General features: G+C 41.0%; 1 protein-coding gene across 3 annotated transcripts in view; it reads left to right on the plus strand.

Annotated features, from left to right (window-relative positions):
• The first annotated feature begins 500 nt into the window (after positions 1–500).
• GDPD1 (glycerophosphodiester phosphodiesterase domain containing 1) overlaps positions 501–19,856 on the plus strand; it is a 74,018-nt gene continuing 54,662 nt past the window's right edge. For 2 of the 3 annotated variants that reach the window (XM_020991845.1, XM_020991844.2), the window contains exon 1: positions 502–819. In XM_020991845.1, coding sequence (XP_020847504.1) covers positions 678–819 — 142 coding nt within the window. In that variant the 5' untranslated portion in view covers positions 502–677. Of the gene's footprint in view, positions 820–19,856 lie in introns of all 3 variants that reach the window. The other variant, XM_020991847.2, reaches the window with a different exon arrangement.

Raw genomic sequence — 19,856 nt, forward strand, 5'->3', positions numbered from 1 at the left:
CAAGCAAAAAATAAATAGGTTGTCTGGAGCTTGGTGTGAATTTAACTAGCTTTTAGCTAAGTCTTTGTCTTTGTGGGCTTTAGTTTATTCATATGTAACAGGAGCTATAACGGTCAATATGAATCTATGATCCTGTAAATAATCCTTCTGCTTTTGTAACCAGGGAATGGAAGGTATTCCCTGGGATCTGTCTTAATGTTGCGTATGACACTTACATATAACATGGTAAGCACTTAATGATGGTTATTTAAATTACATTTATAATTATCTTAATCTGCCTTTTAATCATGCTTTCCTATCTGGTAAGTGGCAGATTTACAAACCTTTGACCCAGTCTGGGCGGTTTGCTCATATACCTTCCAAAAGACTCACTCCTGCAGGTGACGCCGCATCCTCTTGGGAAGCTTCCCTCGAGTAACCCGTGTGCGCTTGCGCATTGGGACCCCTTTGTTACTCCCCCCCGCCTCCGGGTCTGGTCGCGCTTGCGCAGTGGGCCCTGCGTCGACAAGTGTATTAGAGCCCCGGCTCCGGCTGGGGGCGAGCAGACCTGGAGCAGCCGACGGAGCTGCCGGGTCTCCTTTTGGTGCCGTTGCCTTCGCCGCTTAGCTCGCAGGGCCGCGGGTTAGGGGCGAGGGCCGTGCTGGGAGAGGACGGCCCTCCGCACTCTAGCAGCTGCGATGTCGCCCTCGGCGGCGATTTACTTGCTGTCCACACTGGGGGGCTATGTGGTGACCTCCTTCCTGCTGCTCAAGTACCCGACCCTGCTACACCAGAAGAAGAAGCAACGATTCCTCAGTAAACACATCTCTCACCGCGGAGGTGAGCGCGTCGGCGCTGACGGCGTAGGGAGGTGGTGGGGTGGGGAGTGACGGACCCCTCCCGGAGAGAGGCGCTGGAGCCAGGGGAAGGTGGGGGGAGGCGGGGGCGTAGATGTGGGTTTCCAGGGAGCTGCTGCAGCTGTGTAACGAAGGGCGAGGGTCTCCAGAGGAAAGCAGGCGCTAATGCACGGGGTCGCCTTAAGGCTTTCCTTGCGGACACAGAGGCGCTGTAACGATGGTCCCCCGTGGACACAGAGGTGCTGTATTGGGGTGCCAGGTGGGGGGCTACCGGGTCGCTGTAATGCGGTTCCTGCTTAGGGGGGGACATTGGGATGCTGCGTGGGAAAGTGGGGCCACCGAAACCATGGTCCTGCGTGAGGGACACGGGGGCTGTAACGTTGGTTTCTGATCCCTAATGGGGGATGCTGTAACGGGGGTCTTGTAAGGATGGTGTCTGGTGGGGGGGTTGCCGGAGCGCCATAACGATGTCTTTGGTGGGGAATACAAAAATCCTGTAACGGGGTTTGAGGGTGGGAGATCTCAGGTGGAGGACGGCAGGGGCGTTCTTTTCGGCATATCTATTTGGGGTCCCTTTAAAGAATGGGTCCGAAGCTTGGGGGATGAGGTGTAAGCTTGGAGTATTCGGAGTGTTGCTGCAAGGAAGTGCTGGAGATTATTATCAAGGGGTATGACAGGAAGGGAGGGGATATCTCGGGGTCACTAGTGGGCGAAGGGGGAGAGAAACGCCTGACGAATGAAGGAACGGCCTCTGGCTCTTCTGGTTTGCGGGGGTCCTCCAGGCTTGTTTGGATTCTCTCGCCTGTGGAAGGGATCCAGGATCGAAGGCTGGGAGCAGTGAGCTCAGCCTAAGCGCCTACCTGTAACCATGGTTTCCAACACTAGCTTTTCAGACCACCAACTTGGAGTGGGAAATTAGGGCTCAGCCGGAATGACTTTCTCAAGGTCACTGCAAGCAGCATCTTTGCAGAAAGAACCCGTGGTCTCCTGCCTCCCACCTGTTCAATGCAGCCCTAACACGAACACTAGGAGGAATAAGTCGATACTAAAACGATTAAGCATACCTGGGATTCAAATATCACCTCTGACACTGCCTGTGTGACAGGCCATTTAAGCTCCCTGGGCCCGTTTCCTCAACTGTAAAGAGATTGGACTAGACAGCCTCTGAGGGCCCTCTAAGGAGCTCTGATCCTATTGTATGAAAAGATTATTTTGCTGATAGAAGAAGCAGGCCTGGATACTCCAACTCTAAATTTTTCTAGCTTGCTTTTTCAGAGGCCTTTGTTTCTGTATTTCAAAGCAATGTATACTGAATTCAACAAACATTTTTAAAGTGTCTGAAGGCACTTTGCTAGGCAAAGAAGATACAAAGACAAAAGATAAGAGTCCCTTCCTTGAAAGAACTTACACGTTTGTGTTCCTGGAGCTGTTCAAGGTGCTACAACAAATATAACCATAGCACCCACCAGCACCAAGCCCTACCTAGGCAGGAACTTTAAGTATTATTTAGAGATTAACTTTAAGGCATGGTGCCTGCCTTCTAGAACTTTGCCATTTAAACTTGAATTGTTAAATCTGCTAGTCCCCTTTACAACAAAAGGACCAGGGCAAACCTAAACTTTAAAATGTGGTGGAAATAATCTCTCATTTATCAGTCAGTCAACAAGCATTTATTAAGTGCTTGTTTATTGCAAAGTACTGGGTTAAACAATGGAGATACAAGGCAGAGAAAGTCTCATCTAAAGATGGATTTAACCTTTATTCTAGTTGGTGGCTGTTGAGGTAGGGAGTAAAGTTTCTCACTGTTCCCTAGTTGTTAACTACCCAGATCTGGCTCAGTTTGTTTCCTTTCTAGTAGATGTGGTACATACGCTTGATGACTAAACTGCAGGGAGTTAAATAAACACTATTGTCTCATCCTATTCTATCAAAGGTGTTTTAATCAAATGAAATCATATGTGTACAGTACATGCTATATAACAAGGCAGTTACGCTTTGCAGTACATTGAGTGCTGGGCCTGGAGTAAGGAAGACTTGAGTTCAAATGTGGCCTCTGGTCACTTGCTAAGCTGTGTGATATTGGGCAAGTCACTTAACAAATGCCTGCCTCAGTTTCCTCAGATATATAATGGAGATAACAAGAGCACCTACCTCCAAAGGTTGTTGTGAGAGGCAAACAAGATATTTGTAAAGTGCTTAGCACAGTTTCTGTCACATAGTTGGCACTATATAAAAGGTAACTATTGCTGTTGTTAAAAGTCCTATATATGTGTAAGACATTCAGGGCTGAATGGTGTCGTAGAAAAAAAAACCAACTAGAATTGGAGTCAGTATATCTGTGTTGGAATCCTGGCTCTGCACACTTACTGGCTATGTGACCTGGGTTAGTCTCTTAAATTATCTGAGGCTTTATTTCCTCATCTGAAAAATGATAAGAAAAAAATACACTGTCTACCTTACTAGGTTTTAGTGAGAATAAATGAGGTGATGTTCAGAGTACTTTGTAAACTGTAGAGTACTCTACAAATGTCTGCTCCTCTTGTGTGCAGTTAAATTTTTGTACAAAGGAAAGTAAATCTTAAGTTTTTTGAAGTTCTGGAGCTAAGGTAGTTATTGACTTATAGAGCTGGAAGGTAAGTTGGAGATCCAGTGGCCTCACCCATTAGATCTTAATCTCTAGGTATAGAGAATCCCTTTTGATACCAAATTTTGCATACCTTCCACATGATACTAGTTACAACATTGATTGAAAAGGTACATAATGAGAATGATTGGTGTGCATATGAATTTGGGCCACTGGTATCACTCCCCCTCATTTCACAAATGAGAAAGCTCGAACACAGAGGAGGTTGAGTAACTGGCCAAACTAGTTAGTCACACAGCTAGTTAATCAAAGAACTGGGACTAGAAAACAAGTTTCCTAATTTTTAGTTTGCTATTCCTCCCATTGTCCCAGGCTGCTAGTAAAGTATTTCTAAAGCACTTTGTTTTCCCATAAGCATGACAACTTTTTCCCATCCAAATCATATAATTTGAAAAGTAATGTGGTGGTGGAAAGAGATTTGAATACCTGCTTTACTACCTCCTATATATGCTTGTACCTACAGAATTCACAGTGTTGATTGGATTAAATTAGAATGTATGTAGAACATGGTGTGTCTGTGAAATCCCACATAAATCTCAGTATGTACTTATTAATTATTTGTGATAGAAATAGGCATATTTATATAAAATAGGAATATTCTAAAATGAGTAACTGAAATCACTATTTCATGGGAGTTTTGCTCTTTCTGCTGACCTAGGGAATAGGTTTATAGCCCTGTGCAGTGATCTTGAAGGTATTAAAATAAGAGATCATATGAATTCCTCCTAAATGATACATATATAATACAGAGAAGCCCCACAGTGAATATGGTCTGCAAAACGCTGTAATTTAAAACTGTGCTCCTGAATGCATTGAGTATCCAGGATAGAAACTCAACACCGAGATTTAATGATAGGATTTCATTTTTAAAAGGATATTTAAAAGCAAAATGCTGTGATGGAATTTATAGCTCATCTAAGCCTGTCGATCACAAATTAGAGATTGCCAGGTGAGAGACAGGATAGTACCGAAGATGAACTTGATTTACTTTGCAACTAGTAGTCTGTACCTCTTTTGTCCAATGAAAATCTTGTCCTTTGATTCATTGCTAGCTTGCAGATGCCTCCCATACTGTGTAAAAGTGAAGTTGCATAACACAGGAAGTTGAAATATTGGTCGTACCATGTAAAATGTATAACTTGAACCTGTGTAAGGGTGGGCTGGAGTCTATCTGCTTTAACTTTATTTTGGGGTTGAGAAAGAATGAAATCATGTTATGATTCCAGCCTTTCAAATTTTTGCTCTTAAATCTTACCAAAAGAAGCCTGTAAGTATTTTAAGGATGTTTCCAAAAACAAAACTTCATTTAGGAGAAGAGGGAAGCTTTACACTAAACAACAAAAGATGTGCAGTTGTTGACTTTGATCTTCTTGTGATGTCTTTGGAGAAGATTCAAGAAAAAAACACATTCTTATGTTTATTTTTTCAGACGATTCTGTTTTAATGCCTATGTACTATAATAAGGAAACAAATAACCTTACACTTCTGATTTGAGACCATTCCATACCTTTCTGGGAAAAAAAACTAAATCTACAACTATTTATTAAGAATTTACCATGTGCCAGGTATTGAACTAGTCACTAAAGATATAAAGAGGGGTGGAGCCAAGATGGCAGAGTGAAAGCAGTGACTTGCTTGAGCTCTCCCCCAAACCCCTCCAAATACTCATAAAAAATGGCTCTAAACAAATTCTGAAGCAGCAGAACCCACAAAAAGACAGAGCGAAACAAATTTCCCCCCCAAGACAACCTGGATGATTGATCAGAAAGGTGTATCGCACCGGGCTGGGAGCGCAGCGCAGCGCAGCATGGGCGCACAGGCCGCAGCAAACCTGGAGCAGGCCTCAGAGGACTGAATCGCGGGCAGCTGTGGAGGTTTCCAGACTCCTCAATCCACAATGCCAAAGACAACTTAGAAGGTCAGTGGGAAAAGTCTGTTTCTGTCGGTGCTGAGAAGGAAGGTGGGGTTTCAGCTCCATTCCCCAAGAGTGGCCCTGGGGGGGCAGCTGCTTCCCAAGCTTCTGGCCCACAGACTGAGGGGGAATCTAGTGGCTGATCAGAGAGGGACTGCAGGGATCTCTTTGCCAGTGCTGAGGCAGGAATCTCTTGCTTTGCCCCTGTTTGGATCTGGGTCACAGTTCTGGCGGCAGTGCTGGGGTGAGGAGGAACGCTGGCGTGGTGGAGCTTGAGTGGCTGTGGAGAGGATCCCTTCCTCACAGTTACAGGACAGAAAGGAATATTTGTGGTCACAGGCCAGGAAAGGAGTAAACACCTCGCCCCTTATCATACCACCTTGCAAGAACTGAAAATTTACAGGTCCCTACAAGTATCTCTGAAAACAGCTGTACAAACCCCCTAAGCTTGGGACAGCACATCTCCACATTGGAAGCAGACTCTTACCTTAACAAAGAGTTTAAAACTCAAGTAACTGGCTGGGATCATGAGCAAGCAGTGCAAAAAAGTCAGACCATAGAATCTTACTTTGGTGAAAAAGAAGATCAAAATATACAACCAGAAGAAGACAACAAAGTCAAAGCTCCTACATCCAAAGCCTCCAAGAAAAATGAATCAGTCCCAGGCCTTGGAAGAGCTCAAAAGGGATTTTGAGAAGCAAGTAAGAAGTAGAGGAAAAACTGGGAAGAGAAATGTGATGCAAGAAAATCATGAAAAACAAGTCAACAGCTTGCTAAAGGAGACCCAAAAAAATACTGAAGAAAATAACACCTTAAAAAATAGCCTAACCCAAATGGCAAAAGAGGTCCAAAAAGCCAATGAGGAGAAAATGCCCTAAAAAGAAAATTGGCCAAATGGAAAAGGAAGTCCAAAAGATTACTGAAGAAAATACTTCCTTAAAAATTAGAATAGAGCAATTGGAAGATAGTGACTTTATGAGAAATCATGACACAGTAGAACAAATCCAAAAGAATGAAAAATTAGAAAACAATGTGAAATATCTCATTGGAAAAACAACTGACCTGGAAAATAGATCCAGGAGAGAGAATTTAAAAATTATTGGACTATCTGAAAGCCATGATCAAAAAAGAGCCTAGACATCATCTTTCAAGAAATTATCAAGGAAAACTGCCCTGATATTTAGAACCAGAGGGCAAAATAGAAATTGAAAGAATCCACAGATCTCCTCCTGAAAGAGATCCCCAAAGGAAAACTCCTAGGAATATTATAGCCAAATTCCAGAGTTCAAGGAGAAAATATTACAAGCTGCCAGAAGGAAACAGTTCAAGTACTGTGGAAACATAATCAGGATAACACAAGATTTAGCAGCTTCTACATTAAAGGACCACAGGGCATGGAATATATTCCAGAGGGCAAAGGAGATAGGATTACAACCAAGAATCACCTACCCAGCAAAACTGAGTATAATCCTTCAGGGGAAAAAATGGTAATTCAGTGAAATAGAGGACTTTCAAGCATTCTTGATGAAAAGACCAGAGCTGAATAGAAAATTTGACTTTCAAATACAGGACTCAGTGGAACATGAAGAGGTAAACAGGAAAGAGAAATCATAAGAGACTTATTAAGATTGAACTGTTTACATTCCTGCATGGAAAGATATTATAACTCATGAGACCTTTGTCAGTATTAGGGTAGTTGGAGGAAAAAAATTATATGTATGTATATGTTAGATAGAGGGCACAGGGTGAGTTGAAGATTAAGGGGTCATATCTGGAGAATAAAATTAAGGGATGAGAGAGGATTATACTCAGAGAAGAAGAAAGGGAGAGGTAGAATGGGGTAAATTATCTCACAAAAAAAAACAGAAAAGAAAAGTCTCTTACAGTGGAGGGGAAACGGGGAAGGTGAGAGGGAATGAGTGAATCTTATTCTCATAGGATTTGGCTTAAGGAGGGAATAACATACACATTCAATTGGGTATGGAAATCTGTCTTACCCTACAGGAAAATAGGGGGAGAAGGGGACAAGAGAGCAGGGGGATGATAGAGAGGAGGGCAGATTGGGAAAGGGTAATCAGAAGTAAATACTTCTGAGGAGGGACAGGGTCAAAAGAAAGAATAGAATAAATGGGGGGCAGGATAGGATTAAGGGAAATAGAGTTAGTTTTTCACAACATGTCTACTATGGAATGTTTTGCATAACTGCACATGTATATATATTGAGTTGCTTGCCTTTTCAATGAGAGTGGGTGGAGAGGGAGGAAGAGAGAAAATTTGAAACCTAAAGTTTTAAAAACATATGTTTAAAAAAATGTTTTCTCATGCTACTGGGAAATAAGAAATACAGGAAATGGGGTACAGAAGTCTATCCTGCCCTATGGGAAAATAGAAGGGGATAAGAGAAGGGGAGAGATAGAAGAGAGGACAGACTAGGGGAAGGGATATTCAGAATGCATGCCATCTTGGGGTGGGGGAAGGGGGGAGATGGGGTGAAAATTTGGAATTCAAAAACTTGTGGGAATGAATGTTGAAAACTAAAAATAAATTTATATTTAAAAAAATAATAAATGATTTTTCTCTTGGACAAAAAAAAAGATATAAAGACAAGAATGAAAGCGACCTTGCCCTCGAACAGCTTACATTTCTGTTGTGAGGGGGAGCCAGAAGTACACAGACAAGCTTAAAATATGTACAAAGTAAATAAATGGTAAGTGGGGGTTGGGCCAGTGAAGAACTAGTAGTCTGCTGGGGAGGAATTGGGGGTAAAGTCTAGAAAGGCCTTAAGTAGGAGGTGATACTGGAGCTGAGCTTTGGACGCAGCTAGGGTTTATGAGAGGCAGAGATAGGCAAGAGGGGACAACCTTTACAAAGGCAAAGATTTCACATAGAATGCCACCTGTGAGGAACAGCAAATAGATTTGACTGGATGGAGCACAGAGTGGCTCAAGGAGAATTAATGAGCCTGGAACAGCAGAAGCCAGGTTGTGACGGCTTTAATTGCCAAACAGAAGAGTTTGTATTTGATCCCTGAAGCCAGGGGCAGCAACTAAAGCTTTTTGAACAGGCTTAGTGACATGACTGGGCTTTGGGAATATCAAGTGGGTTGCTAAGTAGAAGAGGGATTGAAGAAGGGGGACTGATTAGGAGGCTCTAGGCGAGATGTTAATGAGGGTTGGCCTGAACTAAGGTGGTTGCCCTAAAAGGGGAGAGATAATATTGGTGATGATGATGACGATGATGTCATCATCGTCATCATCATTTATATAGTACAGTGCTTTAAGGTTGGCATAGTGCTTTACAAATATTATCTCATTTGATACAACAGTCCTTAATGGTAGATTATATTATTATCTTCATTTTAAAAGATGAGGAAATCAAGTTATGCAGGTAAAATCTATGAGACATGGAAGACTTTAGTATTACTCCAAGATTGCAAACCTGGATTACTGAAAATAAGTAGTGCTTTCAAGAAAAATAGGGAAGTTAGAAAAGGGGGTAGGTTTTGGTAGAAAGATAATGAATCCTATAATGGAAAAGAGCATTCTTTTGTATTTGACCTACCATGTATGCTGTTTATGATTTGATTTCTAAATAGAAGGAGACACCACTATCACAAAAAGATAGGCAGTAGGGAGTGATGGATAGGAAAAAAAAAGCTAGTCTTGGAGCCAAGACGACCTGGATCCAAGTTCCACCATAGACACCTACTGTCTGTGTAACCATGGGCAAATCATTTAATATCTCCGGGCTGTAGGCCAGAGGTGTCAAACACATGACCACATGCCTTAAATAATTAGTTCTCCTAATTTCCACACACTTATTTACATTTGTAGAGGTCATTTTAAATTATATTTAAAAGCAAAATGCTGTAATGGACTTAATAGCTCTACTAAGACCATTGATCACAAATTAGAGATTGCCGGGTGAGAGACAGACGTTAGTACCGAAGACACTATGCAGCACTCATGAGTGAGGCCCAAACCTAGATTAAAGTGTAATTGGGAAATAGTTAACAAATTTAAAAAACTGTATGATATAGATAATGTAAATTTGTGGTTCTCTTAGTCAGTGCGCTCCTGCAGGAAGCTTTAGGTATGAAGATGCACATATATTTCAAGTTCTCCATTTTTCAGAATTACTTTCCTGATAGCAGTGTTCTGCACTTGCCTGACTGTAAGTTATAACTTATAACTGAACATTTTTCTGAATATTTAATAATTCCATTCAATAGTTCCATAACAAATCTGTGAGAGTCAACACCTCCATTCTATTCCTGTGAGAAATAATACAAGGGGATAGGATATGTTACCTGTCCTCGAATGGAAAACAGAATCTAGTTTGGAGATTCTCAATATACATGAGACTAAGAGTCTTGTATAACAGTCTGCTACTTATCCACAGGTAAATACAGTTATCATAACAGTTCTCACTTGTAGAGAGTGCTTTAAGATTTACAAAGTACTTTTCGTTACAACAACTTTGTGAGAAAGTACAGATCCCTTTTACCAGATGAGGAAAATGAGGCCCAGAGAACTAAGGGGCTTCCCTATGGTCATCTAGGCATAAGTAGCAGAGGCAGGAAGCAAACCCTGGTCTCTCCGCTCCTAAGTCCAGGACACTTTTGACTAAGCTTTTGTGTAGAATATGTAAGCATTGATAGAGTAGTATAGCAAAATTGGGGCTATTCAAGGAAGACTTTCTCAAGAAGTTGAGTAATTTTTACCTTGTTAAAATGGTAAAGAATAAGGAGGAGGGCATGTACAAAAGTATGGAGGCAGGAATGTATAAATCATGTGAGGGACAGCATGGGAACTTACTTGGCTGCAGTGGACCTCTCATAATAGGAGTTACTTCCACATTGTTTCCAACTGTGATTGCCATTTTCAGAATCGGGCATTGTCTGTGACTTCCATGGGAAAAAAAAATATTTGTGGCAAGTCTGCTTCTGGGAATGGTCTATGATAATTTGGAATGAAGGAAATTCCAAAATATTTCGTGACAGAAAAAAGACCAAACGATTCTTTGAAGAATAGTAGACCTTTTAATTAGGATCTTAGTTACTCTCCAGACTCCTAGTGTGTAACTGTAAGAAGCAATTTGCAGACGTTAACATCATTTATCAAGCTTTAAAATGATCTCTGCAAATGTAAATAAGTGTGTCTGAATTAGGGGAACTAATGAGTTTCACTTTTAAATTTAAAGTAAAGGAAAAGCATATATCTCTATCTAACATTGACCATGTTTTTTAGATATTTCATGGAGAGCTAGCTATGAAATTTCCATGAATAAACTTACTAATAGGATGAAGGATCTTAATAGCATTTGTATGCCTTATGTGTTGAATGAGTTATAGCTAAAAGATATATGAGAATATAGGTAGAAATTGGAATGTAAATTTTCTAGTTAAAAATTATTCATCTGTTTCAAAGTACCTTATCCCCAACCTTGTTCCTCCCCTAACCAAGTCTGATGTGCTTCTATTTGCTCTACACAGTTAGGGCTACAAGAAGATGTGGTTCTTGCCCCAAGAGTGTTTGCATTATATGAAGGATGATTTTCATGGCGTTGTGTCTGTCCAACCTGTGATTTTACAATTGAGGAGACTGGCTCTACCAGAATGGAACATTAGCTTCTTTTCTATTTGTTGTCTTAGAGAATTATCTGGAGCACTGAGAAACTGAATGGCTTGTCCAGAGTCACACAAGTGGTACCTGTCAGAGGTCTTCCTGATGCCAAGGCAGGCTGTCCCTTGTCTGCCCCAACCAGCTTCATAAATAGGGCAAATAACTCCCATAATGCAAGAGTACAACTTCGTACTAAACTGTAAAATATTGATTAGGAGAGTACTAAGAGTTCAGAGGGGAGAGTGATCAGAGATTGGTGTCTAGTGAAATAATCTCTAAAACCAAAGGATCGTGGGCTTTACAAAGGAGGAAGGCCTCTGGCTAGGTAAGGATAGGTAAATAGAATTTAGAAATTGTAGGCAAAGGAAACAACAGGAACCCGGACAGAAAAAGGATTGAATGAATGTTAGTGCAAAAAGAGAAAGAAAAGGGTGACTTGATTGGAACAGAGGGCACAAAGTCACAGTACTTTGTATTCATTCATACAATGCTTTAGAATACACAAAGCACTTTTCCTCAACTCGGAGAGATTTGTAATACAGTTGTTATCTTTCAGCAAGTTACTTAATCTCTCAGCCTCATTTTCATCTGTAAAACGGAAGCAGTATGATGATCCCTGCTTGTATTCCAGTGTTGTTGTGAAAAGAATGTATGTGAAAGCACTTTGAAAACAAGTATATCATATCGTTGTTATTTAAGGAATAGTGCTCTGGCAACTAGGTGGCACAGTGGAGAGAGTGCAGGGCCTGAAGTCAGGAAGACTACTCTTTGTGAGTTCAGATCTGGCCCCAGACACTAGCTGAGTGACCTGGGCAAGTCACTTAATCCTGTTTGCTTCAATTTCCTCATCTGTAAGATGAGTTGGTGAAGAAAGTGGCAAACCACTCTAGTATTTTGGCCAAGAAAACCCAAATGGGGTGATGAAGAGTTGGACATGACTGAAAAATGATTGAACAACATACTCTGGCAAGGGGAGCCCAGAGCCCAGGAGCCCAGCCACAAGGTTGTTGTGATTTGTATAGGAGGTGATGAACGCATGGAATTGAGTAATGGCAGTGCGCATGGGAACCAAGGATTAAATCCAAGAGACATTTTGGAGGAAGAAATAGATCAGGTAAACAGATTAGATTTAGACCCACCAATTAAATGGTATATCTCTCACACTGTTAGCTCCCACTTCCTAGATTTTAACTTGACTTCTCTTTGATCCCTTTCTTTTCTCCTAGTCATTCACCCCCTTAATTCTTTTTTTAGCCACTCTTTTCCTGCCTTTACTTTTCTCCTTGCCTGTAGTTAGCCATTTCACTTCTGCAGTCTCCTCCACGCTTGATTATCTCTTCCTGTCCCTTGCTATCTTTTCTGTTCTGCTAGTCCTGAAACCTGGGTAACTCATACAACGTGCCTGCCTTCTTTGCATCTATTTGGGAATCACCAAGCACAGGTAGAAGTCATTAAATCATCTGAACAGGAACACTACAGATTTATGCTTTCTAACCCCAATTAGGCAGTACAGCCACTTTTTATTCTCCCATCCTTTGTTGACATAAATATATGTGTATATATGATGAGGTTTAGGGGTGCTGGAACCCCAAAATCATGACACGCAGGCTTTGCCTGAAAGAATTCAACCCAAATCTTCTTTCAGCCAGAGAAAAAGTTTATTAGAGATAAACTATACAGGACAGACCCTTAAGGAATCTGAACATTAGTGACACACTGAAGGATGAGCGGGCATGAGGAAGTCTAAGCCCCTTAATGGGGTCCAGGGTGGATCTTATATATACTCAAGTAATTTTGGGTGACCAGAGGAGGGGCTAGGTAGAGGATCTAGGTGACTGGGGGAGGAGTTTAGGGAGAATTCGGATTGGAATGTCTGGGAGATTGAATAGATAATGAAGCTGGGATGGGAATGTTGGGAGGTTGAATGGGAATGGATAATAAAGGGAACTGGAAGGTAGAGGTGTGAATACCCTCTGAATAAGATCAAAGGTGGGACTATTGAGTGGAATATAGCCTCAGGTAACCTTTTGAGAGGAGAGTGAGGTGAAAAAAAGTTAAAGGGTTTTCTAGGGCCCCACAGACAAATGGAAGCCAAATTCTTTTTGAGGCAAGAGGCAGAGGTCTCGGCTTGGGCCCATACCCCATCATATATACGTGTGTGCATACACATATATGATATATACACACATATACACATGTACATGCACACACATACATGTATACATGTACATGCATACACACATATGAAGTATATATGGAGAGAGAGCACACACAGGAGAGCTTACATTTATGTAACACTTACTATGTGTCAGGCACTGTGCTAAGCACTTTTATAATTACTATCTCATTTGATCCTAACAACAACCATGGGAGGTAGATGCTATTATTATCTTCATTTTACAAATGAGGAAACTGAGACAAACAGAATTAATAAGTGCCTTGCCCAAGATCATACATCTAGTACTAGTCTGAGGTCAGATATGAACCGAGGTCTTCCTGATTCAGGTCCAGTGCCCTGTCTAGTATGTCACCTAGTTTCCCCTATCACATTTACCCATTGCAAATATTTGAACCTGATTTATCCTCTCAAGCCCCAAACTCTACCCTTCCCCACCCAATTCTTCTCTCTCTCTCTCTTCTCTCTCTTCCCCTCCCTTCTTTGTTTCCTCCTTCCCTTCCTCCTCTTTCTCTGTCTCTCTTCCTTTCTCCTCCTTCTTCCTCCCCCTCCACCTTCTTCCTTTACCTCCTTCTCTCCTTCCTATAAAATTGTCATTAGGGGATAGGTTCTGGACTTGTGATTTCATTAATATAGAGAACTTCCAGGTGAGAAAACTCTATTTACTAATGCAGGTTAGTACCTCCTTAGGGAGTTGCCTAGTGCATGGAGATATGACCATTGTCACACACCCTCTTTGTGTTAGACACAGACTTGAACGAAGATCTTTGTGACTTCAAGCCTGACCCTCTAGTCATTACTACATGCTGCCTCTTCTAGAGCTGCTTTGAATGAACAGATCACCTTGCCTTGTGCTTTATTGGCAATGTAGAAGCCACAAATTCCTTCAGTTTATGTTTACAGCTCAAAGAGGCCGTCTTTACCAAGTCCCTTGGGACCTCTGGTTTGAGAGGAGATGATGATCCTTTACCTTGCCAAAGCTAAAGTTGCTGCCTTTACTTCATCAGCCCTGTATAATCTAGTTTTCTATGTAATGAAACTTCCTTCAAGAATCATGAATGATGTCCTCCATCACCAAAACTAATGTTTTTTTTTCTTCAGTTCTTATTCTTGAACTTTCTACAATGCTTGACCCTCTTAACTGCCCCTTCTTCCTGGAGACATATTATTTGGAATAACTTGAACTAGAGAAGGATCATGCTATAGTAAGTAGAATACTGGACTCAAGACAGAATGATTTGGGTTCAAATACTACCCCAGACACTAGTTGTGTGACTGTGAGTAAATCATTTAACTTCTCTGTTTCTCACTTTCCTCATTTATTAAAATGAGAGGGTAGACTTGATGGCTTCTAAGAGCTCTTTCAGCTCTAAATCCATGATGCTGTAATTCCATGGCAATATACTTTACTGATTTTCTACCTACAGTTCTTATCAGTCCTTTTTGGTATGCAGATGAGTCTCAGATCTATTTATCCAGCCCTAACCTTTCAGCCTCCAGTCTTATATTTCCAACTGTATTTTTACTGGACATCTCATACTGAAATTTCCATACATGTCTTAAATTCAACATGTCCAAAACTGAACTCATTATCATTTCTCCAAAAACCTTCCCTCTTCCTAACTTCCTCATTACTGTCAAAGGCACCACTATCTTCCCAGTCAACTAGACCTGTAACTTAGGTGTCATCCTTTCTCTCTCACCCTGCCCCCCCCCAATATTTTTGTACTTTCTCTCCTGACACTGCCACCACCCTAGAATAGGCCCTTATTACTGCAGGCCCAGATTACTTCAATAACTTGTTGATCAGCTTCCCTGCCTCAAATCTCTCCCCATTCCAGTTTATCCCCCACTCAGCTGTCAAAGTGATCTTCTACAACACAGGTCTGACCATATCACTCCCCTATTCAGTTAAACTCCAGTGGTTCCCTACTACCTCCAGGATCAAATATAAAATTCTTCTTTTCTATTTTTAAAGTCCTTCCTACCTTTCTAGTCTCCTCACACCTTATTCCCTTCAGGTACCCTTACATTGGCCTCTTTACTGTTCCATCTCCCTGTTCTGTGTATTTTCACTGACTCATCCTCGTGCCTAAACTTTCTGTCTCCTCGGCTCTGGCTCTTAGCTTCCTTCAAGTCTCTTCTAAAATCCCTGCGAGAAGCCTTTCCTGGTTCTGCTTTCTTAATTTATCCTGGTTTTTTTTTTGTTTGAACATGATTGTTTGCATATTGTCTCCTCCTATTAGATTGTAAATTTCTCCAGGTTGGGAACAGCTTTTGCCTTTCTTTGTATTTCCTACTGCTTAGCTTGGTGCCTGGTACACAGTAGGTGGTTAATAAATGATTGTCTTTGATTTCACCATGTTTTCTTTTCTAATTCCCTACATGTAATTTTCTCCCAGGGCTCTCTCTGTGTTCAGCTTTCTTTTCTCTCTACATTTTTTCCATTGTCTACCTTAACTTCAACTGTTAACCTGTAGACTGTGTACTATACAATCTACATGTTATCACCAGCCCTAAACTCTCCCCGTGGCTCTTATTTAGTATTCCAAACATTCTCTGGATAAGCTCCATCTAGCTCAAACAGGACTTATCATTTTGACCTCTTGCCAGTTTGTTCTTTATCTGTTGATGGAACCATCATTCTCCCAGTCACATTGGCTCAAAACCTAAATCGTGGAGAGGTAGAGCCAAGATGGCAGAGTAGAAGGAAGCAAGGCAGCTGAGCTCAAGGCACAACTCCTCCAAACAGATCTGTAAAATGCACCAGACTGAATTCTGATGGAGAGATCCAGAAAAAAACACAGTGAGTCCTTTGTCCAGCCCTGGTCAGCATAGGGAGACAGAATTCTATAGACATTGGGGACAGGGTCAGGTCCTGAGCCCTCCTGCACACGAGGAGAAGCTGCTCACCAGCACAAAAGGAGGTGCAAGACATATCCTGGAACCTATTTAGACCCACACTGGAGCACTGCCATGGGGACAGATGCCAGCTGACATCTTTGCTGCTCATTATACGATCCCAGGTCTCAGCCCATTATGCAATCCCAGGTCTCAAATCCAGAGAGGAGTGAGAAAGGGTCAGCTCAAAGCAGAGGTGTTACGTTTCCCAGACAGGCACACATGCCCTAGGTGGTGTACTGAGAAAAGAGGAAGTTCAGAGACCATTGGCAGCAGTGATGTGGTGCCAGATCCCATGCTGAAAACAGGTTCTAAGTCCCAACATCTAGCCCAGCCTGCAGAGGAATAACCAAGACAGGAAACCCACACCGAAGGGGTGCCTACAACTCTGCCACTTGGAACCGACAGAGCTTTCCATCTGGCTGATAGGGTCAAATCCAGTAATAGTCTACTATTGCTTGCTCAGACCCAAACCCAGATCAAGAACTTGCACAGCTTAGACCAGGGAGACAGCAAGCTGACTTTGCCCTGCATCAGATGCCTTATGGAGCACTGAATGCTTGTAAGTCCCCAGCCTGTCCCTGAGATTCTGAAACAACATAACACTATACTCTAAGAAGGCAGCAACAGGACCAACCTAGACCTTTCCTCCAGAAAAGTGCTTAGCATAGTGCCTGTTATTATATACATGTTGGCTATCACTATTGTTATTAGGTCCAAAGTCAGGAAGTAGGCTGGAAGAATAAGCAAACAAAAAAAAAGAACCCCACCATTATGAGTTATCATGGTTGGTGGGTTGCTGTAGACTCAACCACAGAAGAAAATAATGACTCCAAAACATCTACCAGCAGTGCCTCAGAGAAAAATATAGCTTGGGCACAAACTAAACTAGAATCCCTGGAAGAGATATGAAGCACGAGTTAAGAGAAAAAAGAATTGAAAAATCTTTATAAATGGAATGAGAGTGCTTGAAAAAAAAACTGGAAAAAGAAATAAGAAGAATTGGAAAGGGAGATAACAGCTTGGCACAAGAAGTATAAAACCTTGCCCAAGCAACAAACTCCTTGAAAATTTAAATGGACTAAGTAGTATCTACTGACTTTATGAAGCAGCAAGAAATATTACAGCAAAGTCAAAAGGTTGAGGAAGAAAATGTAAAGTATTTCATAGCAAAAACAACTGACCTGGAAAGCAGATTTTAAAAATTTATATCATTGGACTGTCTGAACACTATGACCAAAAAAAGCTCTCTAGACATCCTATTTCAAGAAATCTTAAAAGAAAATTGTCTAGCTCTCTTAGAACCAGAGGGCAAAGTAGAAATCGAAAGAATCCACCAATTAGCTCCTGAAAGAAACTCCAAGATGAAAACTCCCAGGAAGATCATAGCCAAAATCCAGAGCTTCCAGTACAAAATAAAAATACTTCAAGCAGCCAGAAAGAAAGAATTCAGGTACTGAGGAGTCACAGTCAGGATTACACATAATTTAGCAGTTACCAAACTACAAAGGAGCAGAGAGCTTGGGATATGATATTTCAGAAAGCAAAGGAGATACATATCTAGTTCTCTAGATATGTATCTCCATGAAAACACACACACATATCATTATAGGCTTACGGTCAAGAATTACTTACCTAGCAAAGCTGAGTATCATATTACAGGGTAAAATGGATCTTTAATGAAATAGAGGACTTCCAAGCATTTCTGATGATACACCAGAGCTCTGGAGAAACTTTGAAGTTCAAACGGAGCATTGAAGAGAATCATAAAAAGGTAGACATGAATAAACAGTGATAAATGACTAAATATGGATGAACATTCAATATGAGGAGATGAGAAGTGTGTCCCCTCTGAACCCTACCATCATCAGGGTTCAAATAGGAAGTCCAATTAGACAATGTCTTGATGATCTTAAGAAAAGACTGGAAAGAGGGGGAAGAGAAATACAGTGTGGGATAAGGGGAACAGGGAAAGGAAAATTAGGGGAAACTATCTCACATTATGAGGGTATACAAGTAGACATCTATACAAACAAAGAAGAGGAAAGGGGGGAAGCAGCTGATGTTTAAACTTCACTCATCTGAACCGGTCAAAAGAAAGAATAAACACAGAGAAACTCACAGTTTGTTTGTACAGAGTTTAATTTGTGTGTGTGTAGAGATATTTCACTCAACAGAAAAATAGGGAAAGAGTAGAAAGAGGGAGAGAGGATTAGAGAGAGGATAGATTCAGAGAGGGCTTAATCCTAAGGAAAACACAACTTCCAAGATGTACAAAAATATGCAAAAAAATATTTATTATATCTTTTTGAAGGCAAAAATGGGGATGGGGGGCATAAAATGGGGAATAGAAGAACAATTTGTTGTATATAAATGTGAATGGAATATTAAAATGCTGAATTCTTATCAGCATAATGACCAAACAGGATTCCAAAGGACTAATGAAACATACTACCCACCTCCTGCCAGAGAGGTAAAGGTCTCAGAATGCAAATGAGACCTTTTTTCTTTTGGACATGGCCAGTATAGTGATTTGTTTTGATTGAGTACACATATTCATAATGGGTTGCGTTTTTCTCATGAACTCAACTCAGGATATGGGGAATAATACAGATCTTGGTTGATTAAAACAACTAAAATTTAAAAAAAAGAAACCTGTCATTTTTTATTTTCCTTCCTAACTCTCTCCAATCAAATCAAGGGTGAAATCCTTTAGATTCTACCTCTACACTATCTCATCTTCCACTCTCTTTCCAGCCTTAACTATTCCTTACTGCTTTCCCTGCTCCCAGTCTCTTATAACTTGTCCGTCTTTCGTGCTTTCCAGACTGTTGCTAAAACATAGGTGTGATTATAAAACTGCCCCTCCCAAATTTTAGGGTTCCTCTCTTCCCCAATTGCTTACCGAATAATTTATGTACTCCCTAGGCTATCATTTAAGATTCTGTATAGTTTGGCCCTAGTTTTAGTACATAGAATTTTTTTTTCACACACTACATATTTTAGTTAAACTCTTCTAGTATTCACTCTTATCTCTACCTCTGTGAACACTATAGTCTCTCCCCATATAGCTATTGTTGAAATCTTTCCCTTTCAGGCCCATAAAAAGGATGGTTCCCCCACCCCCTCTACACACACCACACACACACACACACACACACACACACACACACACACACACACACACACAAGCTACTCAAGCTAGGTAAGTGATCTATCTCTTCTGTACATTATCTTAGAACCTGTAACGCTATTAAAGCTTAAAATTGTACTTAGTCTTTTGGGACACCGTATTTAATGTGAATTATAGTCATCATTCCACCCTTCCCTCAAAAACTCTTGAGGACAGAGGTTGCTATATCCCCTAAGTCTTTTTTATCCTCAGTTCCTAATATAATGTATTTTACTTAGTAGGTAGGTACTTAATAGGCTTATGTTTTAACTTTAGAATCTAATGCAACTGCAAGGTTTTTAGGTTGGGAGACTGGGAAAATGGTGGTAGCATTGATTGAAATGGGGCAGTTAGGATGAGGAGCCAATTCTAATGAAGAAATTTGAATTGAACTCACACCAGGACATCTAAGTCAACTAACATCATTATGGGTTGTTGTAATAAGTAATTAAAACATGGAGAAAGGGGTGGTGGTGCCAGAACCGGAGAGTTTGGATCCTTTTTACCAGAAAAGGTAGCAGAAATAACATTTTATTGAGATTCTACCAACTACAATATGTAGGGATAAATGAAATTTAAAAACCTATTCAG

The sequence above is a fragment of the Phascolarctos cinereus genome, unplaced genomic scaffold, assembly GCF_003287225.1.
Source record: "Phascolarctos cinereus isolate Bilbo 61053 unplaced genomic scaffold, phaCin_HiC Scaffold_5;HRSCAF=322, whole genome shotgun sequence".
Classification (NCBI taxonomy): domain Eukaryota; kingdom Metazoa; phylum Chordata; class Mammalia; order Diprotodontia; family Phascolarctidae; genus Phascolarctos; species Phascolarctos cinereus.